The 16113-nt window shown below is 42.5% G+C and overlaps 1 protein-coding gene across 2 annotated transcripts in view; it reads right to left on the bottom strand.

Moving 5' to 3' along the window:
- lrrc1 (leucine rich repeat containing 1) overlaps window positions 1–12944 on the bottom strand; it is a 45031-nt gene extending 32087 nt beyond the window's left edge. The window contains exon 1 of one of the 2 annotated variants that reach the window (XM_035400704.1): window positions 12302–12944. In XM_035400704.1, coding sequence (XP_035256595.1) covers window positions 12302–12460 — 159 coding nt within the window. In that variant the 5' untranslated portion in view covers window positions 12461–12944. Of the gene's footprint in view, window positions 1–12042; window positions 12172–12301 lie in introns of those variants that run through there. The other variant, XM_035400705.1, reaches the window with a different exon arrangement.
- Window positions 12945–16113: the final 3169 nt, after the last annotated feature.

Raw genomic sequence — 16113 nt, 5'->3', positions numbered from 1 at the left:
AGTCGAACAGTCTTTCATATTTTTAACAAATTATCCCTGAAAGCCAAATACAAAAAAAAACAATCAAGTCCATTCTAAGAGAAGAACAAGGTTCAAGTTTAGGCGTAACTTTTATTCTACCAAATAGCTACATTTACATATACAGGTCAGCTGCAGTGCTGGATGTCGGTAAAAGCAGTCAGCCTACTGGGATGTAGGCACATGGACAATAGGTCTGTCCACCCACACTTTTACAGTTAATGGCTTAGCTAAAAATGGAAAAACTGGCCTCATTGATGAAGTGACTGCAACTCAAAGCAACAGATAGCATTTCACCAACTGCTCATTCTGACGGAACACATATCTGAGCAGGTTAAACCCAGCAATTTCCTTAAAACGGAACCAAAACATCTCACAAAAACATCTCTGCCCTTCACCAGAATGCTGCATGGAATGTTCCAAACAAGGTAATGCACCAATATCATGGAAGAATCTTTGCCCTTCGCAGAAATACTACTGCTCTCAAATTCCCAGCCATGTGACCACAGTCTTTGGTGGAGTAAAAGGCACTGGGGTTTGGACTGTGAATAATGTGTACAGTAAAGCTCCCCATCAGACACACTCATCTTTCATGTGTGACATCCGCAGAGCCACAACTCGGAGTGCCAATGGAGCGTGTGGTGGTGGGGATGCGTCTGCATGAGAGACAATCAGAGCAGAAAGATGTAGGAGGAAAAATCCCTCTCTCACCCTCGGCTTTTGCCACTCGCCTGCCTGCACATTCATTCTATTAGCATCAGTGGGCACAACGCAATTTGCAAGCATTGCAGAGTTTTGTCATTAAATGCCGATGGCAAAAAGTAAACTAATTATAATCGGCGCTATACTCCCGTTCCATAAATTATGCGTGCGCTCATGACAAAATATTATGATAATTTTAGACCTTGTGATATTGGCCTTTGTTGTTGATATCCACAATAAAACAGGCCTAAATGTGACGCTCTCCTCCATAGAAACAATAACACATCCTGTCAGAGATGATTTTCATGATTTTTATGCGCTGTTATTTTTGAGATTACGCTTCCTTGTGGTACTTTGACCCCTTGCTGTTCATGTCACACCTTTTTAGAGAGTCGTTTCTAATCTTTAGTCAGACGTGGGCTATATTTAAGCCCATATGAGGATACACCCACTAATGGCAAATTACAAACTGGGTCTGTACCAAGAACCCACAGAGAACCTTAAAAAAAACATTCTCACACTGGTTTACGATTATGGTTCAGTGGGCGGGTCCAGGTTTTTCTCTCCAGACAGGCACAACTGTACAATTCAGACAGAGTGAAACCAGGAATGAACACAACCCCGGAGTAATGTAGGCTAACATGTGCGCAACATAACGCTAGGACCGTGACCGTCCCCTTCCACACTGGGACCGCCACCAACCTGAAACACGAAAGCTTCAGCTTTGAAAAAAATCATGGAAAACACTATGCTCATGCGCTCAAAAACACACAAGTGCATTCTGTCAAAATAAACTGTACATAAGAACTAAATTTAAGCCAATGCCTCTCACCAAATACAGAATTGAAACAAAAATATAAAGACATGGGCTGTGAGTTTACCCAAATTCCTGAAGACATTCGTAAATAAAAGCGCATGTTCGCTGTGGTTCCATCAAAACCTTTTTTTCCCCTGTCTTTGAGTTGCTGTTGGGTGGCGATTGTGATTGGTCCGTACTGATAGAGAGTCATCTGCCCTCAGAGCTTCTCCCCGGGGGAGGGAAGCGGGCACCGTAAGGGAAGTGGGCACTTCAATGTTCCAGGAAGCCAGATTAATTGGCATGAAAAGGAAGCACGCATTTCACGACCCCTCATTCAGCGGGCCCTGCCCCCGGATAACTCACCAGCAACGAGAAGGCCGGTGCCAGCGGAGGTGGCGGGTGCAGAGTCTACACATTTACACATGCTCCCAGCTGCTACAATATAAAAGCAGCGGGTACTGTAGGAAGCACATTAAACACAACATTCACCGTTAAAAAAAAACGTGGGCCACCACCATTAACATTTCCATACAAAACAGTTCTCAACAAATGAAAACAAAAAAAACACATTCACCTTTTCATTTCAGCATTTTTCATCTAGCAGACATGAGGGCCCATAACTGTACTACTGCTGAGGAAATCATTTAGTAGCAGTAAGCTGCTACATGTGGGGATTACTGCCATCTACCAAAAATTGGTTTCTAAACCTGAACAAACTTTGATAAGCAGCATAATGCAGAGGTTAAGGAACTAGATAACATCAGCAGGAAGTTCCAGGTCCAAGGTACGAACTAAACAAATGCATCAAGCAACAATAAATAACATAGCGTTGCACAACACACCTTCCGTTCACCTCAAAAGGAGCAGTGCTCTTTCTAAAATACTCTTTCTGCGCTGGTATGGCCAACTCTGCTCTTTCACTGGGTTAAGTCATTTAAGGGAGCTCTTGGTGCCCTTGAAAGAGGCAGGATCAAAAATGGGCAGGTTCCCAAAATGAGTTCACTTTGTCTGAGCAAGCACAACAAGAGAAGACTCCTGCCCAACAGTGTAATGTGGGCCAGCTGTATGACTGAAGCCTGGCCAACACCTGCACCTCTGAACAGGCCGGCGGCCCATTTCCAACAAAACCCCTAAAAAACATAGGCCTACATGTGCTAACGTTCAAATATAGCAGCGCATTCAGTTCGAATATGAAGGCTCCTGCACCTGAAACCGAAGATAAACCGATGCTGAGGTGTGGAATAGCCTCCAAATTTGGCAAAAGATCACAAGTGCCCTGCTGACTTCCACAGAACTGAAACATTAGGAACCATTTCAGAGGAGATTTCAGGCAGGCACTTTGACTTCGATTTTATCTCCCTTTTTTGAAGCAATCGACGGAGAGCAGGGTGGGGGAAAGGGGGGGACGAGTGGAAAAATGTCACTATTCCGGTTGTCTGGTGACAGGCGGGACTGCCCGTTCTCCACTCGACAGCGCGATGATAACAGCGAGCAGCGAGAAGCCGTCGGCTCGCAGGGTGTACACGCGGTGCCGCACGCTGACAGGCCGATGCTAGGCCGTCAGAGCGTGGCGGTGAAGCCCAGCCCCCGTCGCCGCGTGATTACCCGTCATTTCCTCATCCACTTCAGCGGCTACTAAGCAACCGGCTGAACCCCCAGGGGTGGGGTGGGACCCTGGCATAGGCCATGACCCTGCAGTTACGCTGGTCCTTCCACAGCCTTGAGGCAGTGAGACAGTCGGTTTTAACAACAACAAACGACTGGAGACTAGACTAGACCTGCCATTCCTGTAGATTTCTTTCAATACCACACCCCCCCCCCTAGTTACAAACAGACAGACACACAGACAAATACACAAACACACACTCCCCTGCACCATGGCTGGTGAATAAAAAAGTAACCTCTTTCCCCTTTCCACTCTTTGCATCTGCATGGGGATGAAAGCGCGCCAAGCGATGAAGCGCTTTGCAAGCAACACAACTAGCCTATCAGGAAAGCCCGGTAAAGCCTGGCGAACCCAGGCAAGGCCGGGTAAAGACGGCCCCTTTTCAGCAGGTAAACAAACTAAATGCAAACGGGCTACATGAGCCGCAGGCGGGTGCTGCTCACGCCAAGGCGACTGCACTACAGGGCACTAATCCGCCGTCTTTCCACTGCACACCTTCTTCCGTTACTCACAAAAACTTTCAGCTTGACGAAACGAGGGATCTAGAGCCAGGTGCACGCCAGCACCTTCAAGAATGTCGCGCTGGGGCATTCCGCAGTGGGACGCAGCGTCGACAGCAGACTTAGTAAAACACACAGCTCAGCATTACTGAATTATGCGTGCGCTCTCGTGTACCAATGCTGACGCCTCTGACCCTCACGTCGCGACACTGACCCTCACAGACGACAAGGACACGAGCGGGGGTGAAAGTGAAACTGATCAGCGTGTTTTTCCACCTCCTATTCAGGATGAGTGGAACAGCTTTCCACTCGCTCTACATGGGCCAGAACTCAACAGGTTTGGGTTTGTCGCTATAGGCTAGTTGTTATTTTGTAGCTCTTAGCATTTAAGTGAAAAACCAATAATCAAATCAAAGGCATTTCATGTCTCACTACAACATTTATATTTCCATTCCTTTTCAGTTCCTTGCTACTTAATTTGGCATCTTTCATGAACAGTTTTTGAACTGAACAGTTTTTGAACAGAACAGATTTTTAATGTTAAATGAGTGTGTGCAGGCTGATTTGAACACTTAATACGTAATGCATTGTTAAGGGACTGGTGGACTTTTGTTACCGTAGGCGTTTTGTGTTTTTGTTAACGTTACCTCCTAAGTGTGATCCTTTGACACTATCATGTTCTGTCAGGGAACAGCTTGCTGGCTGCAAGTCTGACATCATAAATCCAACAGGATCCGGTAAATCCAGTAATATCGGTTGGAAGCAGCCCGATTGGGTACGTCTAAACAGTCCTCTCGATCAGAACAACTCTAAACCAGATCTCTGTCTCTCTCTGCTACCGCCACTAAACAAAATCCGTGACCGTTTAAAAATTAATACAGCTCAATTACATAACCGCATTAAAAGGGCAGGCCAGAGGACACATTCTGTTTTTTAAATGATTATTTACAGAAACAAACATCAACACAATCAGAAACTCTAGGCCCACAGCTGGAATGTTGAACACTGTTTCTGACAAAACTGTTACTTAGTTAGTTGGCATATAGCTATGCAATTTAACTGACCAAGCAGTCAACTGCTTTTGACATTTCAGACACAAGTGTCTCTGCAGACTGTCAGAGTGGTATGCAGCTTAGATAACTTGTAAAATGGAATGAATGTTCTGGCTCTCAAACCCCGGGCTTGCCCTGTACCTCTGCTAGTGCGCACTTCAGGAGTCTTCAGTACAAGCCTGCACAGCTAGGAGCCCATCTGTCATGTAGGATTCACCTCTCCGAAAATATACTACAATATGCAACATATTCTATACAACATATAACATATTCTGGATGAGGAACTGGGCCTCTGACAGAGCAGGACTGTGAGAGTTCTGGTTCATTACAACCTCAAATAGCTAAACCTGAATCACTTCAGCTAATGCCCAGCTGTGCAAATACATGTATAAATTAAACGCACAAAAGCCGTCCTTCACACAGGATTATAACGCGGTGTAAAATCCCTCGTGTAGGCCTCCAGTAACGGGCTGTTGCTGGACGAGAGTGGCGAAAGGGATGCCGCTGGGCCAAGCGGCCGCGGTCTCATAGCTGTGGTCATTCACAGGAAGGCTCTCTTTTAGAGCACCGTATCATTTCCCTGGCCTGCAACTCAATAGCTATGCATCAGGGAGAGAGACTCCGGCCCTGAAAATTACAGTGAAAACAGGAACCTCGGGACATGAAAAAGTTTGCTTTGTCGAATTCTTTCTGCCTCTACACGAACCTCTGCCACAGGACAGAGCCTCTGCATTCCCTCAATTGCCACCATAAGAAACAAAACACCGAGTTAATAACGTCAGGAACTGTATTTCAGAATGGCCTTTGATGAGTGGTTACCGTGGTAACTCTTGTTACCGTGGTCTACACGGGCCTAACAGCAAATCTCTTAGGAATAGAGGGATTTGAAGGCTGTGTTCACGGATTTGCAACGACCCAGTTATTCTTCAGCTCGTCAGCCACGGAAAAAGTTTCTCCAACTTCAACAACAAAATTTTTCCCCACGCATCGGCATGCAGTTAAAGAGCAGAGGGCGATCAGCATGAGGAGAACTGGCAGCCTTCAGCACAGGAGCTGACGTTTAAAGGACCCCCAAGCTTTTCCTCCTTTCATATCACACGTGGCATGATTAAGATTCCAGTTTAGCCAAAAGGAGACAAGATGAGACAGGATTTCACAGACCGTGCCTGTCTTATGTGATCAGTGCTTCTGTACTGCATCAGGCACCAATGGACTGGAGTACATCTGTTAATACATCTACTCTACCTACTCCACCAGCCCCCTCAACACCACCCCATCTGCCCACTGATTTCACAGGGTCTGCACAGATACTGTTCCATGACCGGTGCCTCAACAACCTTTGACCCCCTATTTTGGGAGTCATCAGGTATCGTGTTCTCAAAGCTCTGGGGAGAAAGGGGTGTGGTAACTGGCGTATCTGTGGGAGAGACGGCGAAAGACCACAAAAGGACAGCCCAGCATGAACATGTGTGTACGGTGCTGCGCACACACATGCACTCCAACACGCATGAACACACACACACACACATCCAGACACATGCACACTGCCACAGAAAGACAGATAGACACGCAAGCAGGTATTGAAGGCCAACCTAAACGAAACACTTCTCCTGGGATTACCAACACATGTGCATCCAACTCAACAGTTTATTGTAGAAGACTTTTAGGCCTACTTCTTATGCATGAATCATTCTTATTACCTTTTAAGGGAAAGAGTAAAACCTGGCTGGCCCACTTCAATTTCAAGTTTGGACAAGTTGGTAATAAAACGCTCGACATGTAGCACAACATTTCAATCTCTGTAATGATTTGTGCAGAGTTCAAAACCATACCACATAACTCAATAAAACACGAGAGAAAAGGTCTATGGGAGGAAGGACACATTAAAATTAAAACAATCATGAAACTCTGTCCCTAACCAATGTTTAGGTTCAAGAGGAATAATAATTATGAGTCAATTACTTTGCCCAAACATTTTATTCCATAATGAAGACAGTGGTTGGAATTCAATCAAAATTTGTCCTTAACTTAGACCAAAAACCATCATCACAAAGATAGTTTGGTGAGTTCAGTGATTACCATATGTAACTCACCAAACTGTGTGTGAAGAAATAGTGCAATGCTTGTGTTAAGTTGCAAGCCAATGTTAATGAGAGATGTTCAGGCTAGGGTGCATATCAGCCTTGAAAAAGCCATCTATAACTTTTTAGTTGCTTTTTCAAGGTCGATACTGATGCCAGTGTTTTTAAGGTTTGGGAATAATAGGGGGGCGATAAGCATAGACTCTCATTGTTTATTTATCTTTACTTTTACTTTATAGGTTTTCAGTTTTGGATACCTTTTTTTTCATTTCCTGTATACATTATGTGGGTTGTATACTGTCATTAATGGCACATGAACTGTTGAAATTTAAATTTTAGTCTTGGTGGCCCACATTTACTGGCTCCTTACAGGTTTAGGCTATACATTCTGACAAAATGCAAAACAAGCAAAATTGTCCTTTTTATGAATCGGATAAAGAGACATGTGGAAATGAGAATATGTCAGTTTATAGAAACAATAATCCACTTTGGAACAACTACAATGCCACAAAAAGTCACCAAAAGTAAAATTCTGATAAGCAAAATAAATAACAAATAGGCACCAGCATTTAGGGTGGCAAACTTAAGATTGCGGCTCTAAAAAACCTATCTGCAATATATTCCGCATTATTAAAATAATGTTAGTCTACAGCAATAATAAGGTTTTTTTGAATGACCCATTGCTTAAAAATTCAATTCAATTCCATTTTCTTTGTATAGACCTAGCACTTTCCAGATGCTTTACAGAGGAAACAGAGAGGAAAGAACTGGTCCAAAACCAGCCCCGAACCTCCAAAAAGCAAGAAATTGAGGTTAAAAAAAAAACCTCCTCAGTGGGAAGAAAAACACTCAAATGGTCTCAAGAAAGACTCCCCAATCAGAAGAAATCTCAGGAAGAACCCCATTATAGAGGCGAGCCCACCCTCCAATGGCTGGCCTGGTGGAATGTTCTAGAAGAATGAAAACCATGGGGCATCTATAGAACATAAGAGAACAGTGTGAAATAACCACCATCTTGCTTTCAGAGGGTGCAGTGCAAAGTTAACCAGAAACTGGCATTAACTAAACCAGCTGTATGAAAGGGCTTGGCAGTTCAGTTAAACCAGTGAATAATACAGAGGGACGGGAGCCAATGTGAAGACTTGCCTTAAGTTTTGATTAAGTTTGAAAAATGATCTGTCATATGCAATAAAACAGAAACAAATCCACAACGCAGCCTTCAACTGATTAACAGAATAAATAATTAGTATGCAAGACTTGCATTAAAGTGACAGTATAAAAACAAATATTGTTAATTCATTTTCCTACCCAGGGAAATGTCCTCTAACCCAACAAAGATCTGTCTCCAGAATATTTTCCAGATGTGATAGCCCAATAAAATGATTTGCAAGGCCTTATTAATATTATCCTATAAAACATTAATAAAAGTCTAGGGGTAGGGAAGATCCAGCAACAGTTCCTATCTAAAATACCAAAATTTCATTTCACCTCTCTTAAAATATACAACTCATATCTATGACATGCAAATCTCAATGATTTATTTAAGTCACCATCCGCATGTTCAAGATCAGCAACAAAGAAATTCCACAGTAACCAATGATACAGTGTTCAGAAAGCAACCGTCTGCTGTCTCTATCAAAGGAGCACCAGCAGAAAAAAATATGCTTTGTACTATGAAAAAAAGATAATTGAATTTGTAACCAGCCCCAACATCTTCGCTTGGCCTGCAAAGCATGTCTAGAAAATGCAGTGCCAACCACTTGCATATGCAGTAAATACACTTTCGAGCAGTCAAACCCGGATATAACACGTGGGCTATTCTTCAAAGGCCACGAGAGAGAAAGGGCAGCAGGGCGGGTCCTCACCTGACTGCACACCAGACCTGCCCCACCCTACTCTACTGCAAAAAAGATTCAAGAGGCATTCTGCCTCTCTTTGATAGCTGCCTAATTCCAAATTACATCAGTTCACTGCTTTGAACACCCCCCCCCCCCCTTTTGATTGGTACAAATTGTACCACAGCATTTTGAATTGCCCCAGTGCATGTTTTGGATGTGCGAGCTGGTCCATGTTGGGAACACCAAGGACTGCAGAGAGGCCATCCAAGTGGCATGTCCGGCTGGGGTGCACGTTCCCAAAATGCAGTCTCGACCACGTCTGCAACTGCAGCTTGTCACTGACGTCTGATTGGCCAAAGCGGCCCAATGGGGATAGAGAGTGTCTTCCAGCCTCATCACTCAGTATCAAGTCCTCAAGCACCTGTGACTTTTCTGCACCAGCTCTGCAGCCATTGGGTAACTGCAGCATCCCAGCTCATGACAAACAGTCATGTTTGGCTGCATACTTTCCACAGAATGAGCTACCATCTTTCAGAACTGAAGAAGCGCAACTAAGGCAATGTCACAGGGATAAAATGGCATTCCTTAAATCAATAGGAATTGTAACATGGGAAATAAATATAAAGTATATACTTACTTTTTTAAAGAGTACAGGAAAAGTTACAAATGTTTTACAAAGGTTTGAAAAGTGCTTAAAATGCATTTTGCCCTTGAATTCCCAAGAAACCCTTAAACACTTGCCTTTTAAATTATAAACTTTTATATATAGGATCCTTTTTAAAATCTTATTTTGCCAAGTCACCATGTACAGACCATGGGGGACATCCCAGATCAACCGAAAGGTTCCTGTACAATCACATACATTTATCAAGGTAGAAGAATCAATCTAAATGAAAAGGACATCAATCAAAAATTCTCTCACACACACCAAAAGATTACAGAGGCTGGGGTGAGAGCCCTTCTGTGTTTCTGTCTCTTTCTCTCATACTGAGAAGCTGACAGGGACACTGATCAGCAGATGAACAAATACTTTGTTGTGGATTAGGCTAGTCCTGCTAGTTTCCTGCTGAAAATATGAAAACTAAGTAAGACAATGTGATATGATATTAAGGGAACTGGGCCAATACCCAGGAGGTTGCATGTTTAAAGCTCAAGAGGAGGTACATCTGTAGGCATCTATCAAGGTACCGAGTCTAGATCGCTTCTGATGTTAACATGCAGCTTTGTAAATGGATAACACACCAATCAAATTTAAACAAAGAAATTCACCCTTGGTGAAGGTGTTGGCTAAGCAAAATGCAAAAAAAACTCAGTTGTGGGTGACTGTACTGCCTATCAGTCACACCCTTCCGTCAATACTGGAAAAAAACACTTTGCTTTTCTTTAAAAATAATAATAATCATGAAATTGTACTCAGTTGTACATTAATTCAACTTGGTGCTTCTGTTACAGCCTTATAAAGTTTAAAAAATGGCATTTTCTGTGGATTGGGGTCACGGTTAAGAAAAGTTACATCTCCCAGTAATAATTACGGAATGACGTGACAGAGCTTGTTATTATCTTCAGTGCAATACCAAAGTCACCTCTGCTTTCTAATCAGGGCCAGAATGTAATGTAGGCTTGTTTCAAAGTGGGTCAGATCCAATCAGCAGTATCTGAGAGAATGGCGTTAACTCCCCCATAGGAAAACATTTGAGGGATATCATTCCAATCAATTGCAGGAGGTCAAAAGTGACCCTTTTTTTAAACTGAGCACAGGCAGTGATGTGCAGTACTACATTTATCCTAGGCCTAGGGAACAGCAAGTTCTGTGTGTGTGTGTGTACGTGCACATAGGGGGTAGCAGTTGGGGGGGGGGGGCTGTTCTGAACTCAAGAATGTGCAAAACACCTAGAGATCATACAGTTGTTGAGCAATGAAAGCTGAAAAGAAATATTCACACAAAAGTTACTGTATACATGCATGTGAATCTGCCGTGCCATCAGAGAGCTGGAAAATGTCCTCTGTTAGACATGGCATGGGTCCACCCAAAAAGCGAGGGTGAGAGTAGTCACAAGCCAAAGCGCCATAAATAACACACGTGGCAAAGAAACTCCAACTCTGTAGTTCCTGCAGACTGAAGACGTGGATCTAACACAAACGATTACCTGCATGAGCAATAATGTGAAGAATGTGCTTTCAGAGGCTGATTTTTTTTTTTTTTTTTTTTTTTTAAGACCGATGCATTACTGCCTCAAATATTCAAGCGCCCACTCCTCTCGGTTTTGAAACTTAAGATCTCACTTACAGGCCTTAACATTTGACTGAAGCAAACTGTACAACCAATCTTCAGCCACATCTGCCTTCTCCGACCACTACTCTAATCGGCATCTGGAAAACAGCTCACAGTGAAATGACACCACCCCGTCAGTGAGGGTTTGAGCTTTCCAGCACAGGTTCAATGTTCAGTACAGCTTTGCACTTAGATCAGTTCACAGGGGGAAAAAAACACTTAAGACACCAGACAAAGATAAAGCATCCGTCAGTGAAGGTAACCAATGCCATCTTTGCTCCTCAAAACAATAAACAAGCCCCTTTTATTGTGCCATTTAGGCAACACTTTTGGCCACATCAACAAACTGAGTGGCCCAAGACATTACTCACAGCTCACCAGTGAGATAAGAAAGCAATAAAAGATATGGAATGTCGGTGGTTCCTGCCAGTCTGTGCGATCATTGCACAATTCTTTTGGTTTCTATAACATGTTTAGGTGGGAGAAGTCTGTGCAGAGAACGGAAGTGAATGTATTTAGGTTAGCACATATTGGGGGGGGGGGGAATACACCTGTATGTACTGATATTGGTCCACCTTAGAACGTCCGTAAAACAGAAGTAGGCCTATAGCCCTCAGATGTTTGTGGTTAAGGTGTTCTATTGCAAGGAAGATTCAACTAATTGATGACAGTTTAATCATACACTTTTTATTCGTGCAATATTGCGTTAGTTTGTCTTCGATTACAACCACACAGAGAAATGAATGTTGGGTAATGGAAACAAAAATAATTTTCATTTTCAATTAACTTCGCGGCAGAGGCTTGTCCAAGAATGCTTCGCCACCTTATTTTTGCACATTGCCCTCACCTAGGCTGGAGCAGTAGCAACAGACTCGTTATTATTAGAGAACAAAAGTTGCTGTCTTAAATTTACCGCTAGTTAACCAACTACAGACTATTTTTATTTTGTTTTGCAACCTTTCAACAAGTCAAATGCAACTACGCTGAGTGCAGAGAATAACTACGGTTGTTTGTCCGAAGAGCTCAACAAGGTGTTGTGGTTGTAAGCGTGACAAATACATGCATAAATAAATACGTGGCCTCCAGCACCATCATTGCGTAACGTGAACAATACCTTTCACATGAGACGCACAGCGTAGCCAAGCCAGTTCCACGTAACCTGCTATAAACTCCGTAATAGAGTAGTAAAATTGGCATTTTCCCGTGACATCGCCCAAGTGGACGGAATGAAGACTAATTCATATAGGCTAGGCTATTCGTTCGTCCACACAAAAAAAAAACCCTTGCCCACGCAGTTAGTTAAGGACCTTCTTGGATAAATATTTCACGTCACTCGGCGTCCAATGAAGATCTGTCTCGGGTCCAGGTCTTACCTTAGGCAGGTCCCGTAGCTGGTTAGCGTCAAGCAGAAGCTCCTCCAAACTCCGACTGTAACGGTAGATTTCTTCTGGGACGTAGGACAGGGAACAGTGGCGCTTATCGATCGTTTCAATGTGACGGTTACACCGCCACAAGGGAATACAGTGAAACATCACGGGTTGCTATAAACTCCGTTCTTCGAAAATCCCCCCACAACTACGCAAAATAAAAGGAGAATCCAATAGAAAACAACTCCCAAGTTTTCCACGCACAGTATCAGGTACGGCAGCGCCTCTTCGTGCGACTTTTAACAGTGAACAAACACGCAAACCACCTCCCAGGGCATAAATAAACTGCACAGAGTAACATGGAATAAAACCGCTGGTTGCGCTTTCACACTTCAGATACTTTTATCCTCACGCTGGCTTCTGTCCCGTTTTCAAATCTTTGCAGCCGGTGGAATGTTGAGTAGTTCGGCCTTTATTTTCACAAGCCGACGCTTACATCTCGGTTTTGGTCGGTTGCGATTTCGTGTTTTTCTCGCTCTAGAGTTAATTTCCTCTCATTCCAGTTTCTGACCCGGAACATTCACTCCCTCATTCCAATCTGACGTCACCATTCCTAACTGCTCCTCCCTTTGTTTCACTGCTCCTCTCCCTCCCTCGGTGTATCGTGGGAACAAGGGACGGGCGGTCGCGGGTGAGATAGTGTAGTCCCCGTAGCGCGTTTTGCGATACCTGCAAGTTTGCATCGACTTCTCTGCAGTGGCAGTCGAACTCTATAACGCCTAGTTGAAAGACTACAGCGGCCCCCCGCAGTTTTTACACGACATTTTTTGTTTCAAACTGTTTAAATGTCAGATTCCTTCACATATGAAGGAAATTAATAGGCTAATCTGCATGGAGTTCAAATGATAATAAACCGTATTTAATGTGGGAATGGGAACTATGCCATTCTCAGAGATTCAAAAATAAAGGTTTGTCCCGTACCTAGGCCATGTGTTATATGTTTACACAATTTTGTTGGGCTTTCTTAGATGTAAACAAAAGTGTGTTTTACTTGGAAAACTATGCATCGTCATATTTTGTCAGAGGAGAGTGAAGCCGAACTGCAGTCCAGACCCCAGTTAATAATCGGAGAAATACTGTGACCTCACCATTAAAGTGACGTCGGAACACGTCACTTTGAACAGAAACTCGTGATTCCACCTAATCCGCTTTTACACCGCAGTCATTATACCGTCGAAATAGAGCAGGATGGTCCCGATTTATCGTTCCAGGAGGTAGAGTACGGTAAAGCTCATTTTAAAACAAAGGGAGAATTTTAGAAAATAATTTATGAAAGTTTAGACCTACTTCGATTTTAATCAACTTTTAATATGAAACTGGTTTTGTCAAGTGCATTAATAATCCGTTATGGATTCATAATACAAAAAATAACATACATTACGCCTAATACTGAATGTGAGCCCGACCATACCTGTCTGAAAGTGGTGCTGTCAGAAATCAATGTAAAATTGGCAGAAAGAAAATCTCATTAGACATTAAACATATGAATAAATATTTAAATGTGAGAATTCAGCAAAGTAATCCAATTTAAATGCATACATTTAGCTAAATATCATTCAGTATTTCTATTTCCAAGGCTACATGCTTAGCAGTTAACATTACAGATTTAGTGATGTTACATAATATACTCACTGGTCTGGGAATGATTGCATATTTTAAACAATTGCTGAGAAAAAAAGTAACTTTTTTTAAACTAGTAATTTCATTTCCCAAAAACTTGGGTGTAAACATTTACGCATCAATTTCCAGCACTTTGTTATACTTTCATAGGGAGGGTGCACAAAGTCATATTCTGACTTTGTGCACAAAGATCCAACACCATATTTCACTGTAGGCACAATGTCCTTTTCGACAGAGTCATCAGACATCGAATCCGCCACTGATGGCCTGGTCAAAAAAACTCAATTTTGGTCTCATCTGGCAACAGCCAACCAATGTTCCAACCAAAATCAAGTACTCCCACTGAATTTTAGTAGGCATACTTTAAATGCCTCTCTAGTAGAGGTCAGAAATGTCCCCGACTCTGACCCATATTTACAGGTGTGGCTTGCAAACTAGAGACAAAGCGAAGGAGAGTACCACAATAAGTAGTTTGGAGTAAATTTAAAAATCAGTCATTTTCAGGAAATTCAGGGTATAATTCTCAGGTAATTTAGGCTAATCAATGCTGAAAACTTACAATCACGTGTCCTTGTCTTTCGGCTGTCCAAGACAATGCAGTATTTACTAACGTTTTACATAATGCCATACAACACAATGCACAGACTCATATTCACTGGAATATTTGTCAGGCATATGTATATGAACACATACCAATTATATCAATTCTTCAAGTTCGTGGAGATATCCCACTAGGGGATCAGGTGTACAGTGCTTGAAGGTAAAACAAATAGAACAATGCTGGAGTTCAACCAAAACAAGCCAGTACATAAAGTCAGGATATGAAGGACGGAGAAGCCATTTGATCCCAGTTTAATAATGAAAGGACCTACCATCATCCTTATTGTAAGGGATAGTTACAACAAGTCCCATAAGCTCAACTAGTTCTGCATTTCTTCACTGCTGATTTTAAAGAAGAGTGCAACATAGTCCACACATTCAACTTTAAATTGACACACAGTGAAGAGGGATTAGCTGCAGTTATAGGATTCATATTCCTCATGTACTGTAATCAGTGTTGTAGTGTCTAGTTGGTTTAGACAGAAAATAAACCCTTCCATGCTATCGCTTCCCAAATTGCTTATGCAGCACTAGGTGGGTGGAATGCTTTTCCAAACCATAAAGCAATCATGCAATAGGGAACATGTTGGCATTGACCCCCCCCCCCCCCCAAAAAAAAAACCCAAGACCAAAAACATAAACAATACAGAATATAAAATCCACAAGAGCCCAAAAGTGGTGGCAATGGAATCACCCTTTAGAACCATGCCATTCTCTCTCCTGCACAACCATAACAGCCCATTGCATTTTCTCATGTGTGGTTATTTCAGTTGGATGCTTTTCATTTTTTCCCCATCCCAAAGCCAGGAGCTTGTATCGTCATCAGGAATACATTTCTGGCCGATTCTACAGCTTTCTGCTGCTTCCATTATCACTAATCTCCAGCATTATCCCACAGATTGAGATTGGAACCTCTACGTATTAATCCCAATCGATTCAGACCTGAAAATGGCCAAACCGCATGCTGGAATTAGGCGCTGCGTTCATATACGTACTTCTCCGTGAATCTCTCAACATAGAGGACTGCCACGGTGTCCCAAGGGAATGTATAATTGAAGAGGTAAAACTATTTGAGTTTTGGATGCAAATAGGGATAACAAATCCCAAAATATATACTTATTACAAGTTGGTACACAGTGTACTTTCATGACGGGTACAAAAAATGTTTTTATTTTTGGACTTTTGGTTTTACTTTATATTTTTGAATGTATGTACTTTCAGGATGGTTACCTAAACCTCATTATTTATTTTATTTTAATTTTTGAATGTGTGCTATTTTCGTTTTTATTTTTGGATGTATGATCATTCTCACTATGATGACACACCCACAGTCTGGTATTGAATCTCCATACAATACCAGACTCCACCATACAAACTGAACAGCAGACCCACACAAAGCAGTGAATGACTGGTCATAGCACTGCCCACAGAGGGGGGGGGGGGGGTTCATTTGGTTAGTTACTCCCAGGTACATTGGCTGTGCTCATTCATTGGGCTGCAAAGAAAAGAGAAACATTGACTGGATGATTTAAATGCTA

This window comes from Anguilla anguilla, chromosome 18, assembly GCF_013347855.1.
Source record: "Anguilla anguilla isolate fAngAng1 chromosome 18, fAngAng1.pri, whole genome shotgun sequence".
Classification (NCBI taxonomy): domain Eukaryota; kingdom Metazoa; phylum Chordata; class Actinopteri; order Anguilliformes; family Anguillidae; genus Anguilla; species Anguilla anguilla.
Note: the sequence above shows the minus strand (reverse complement) of the source record. Positions and strands in the feature narration are given on the sequence as shown.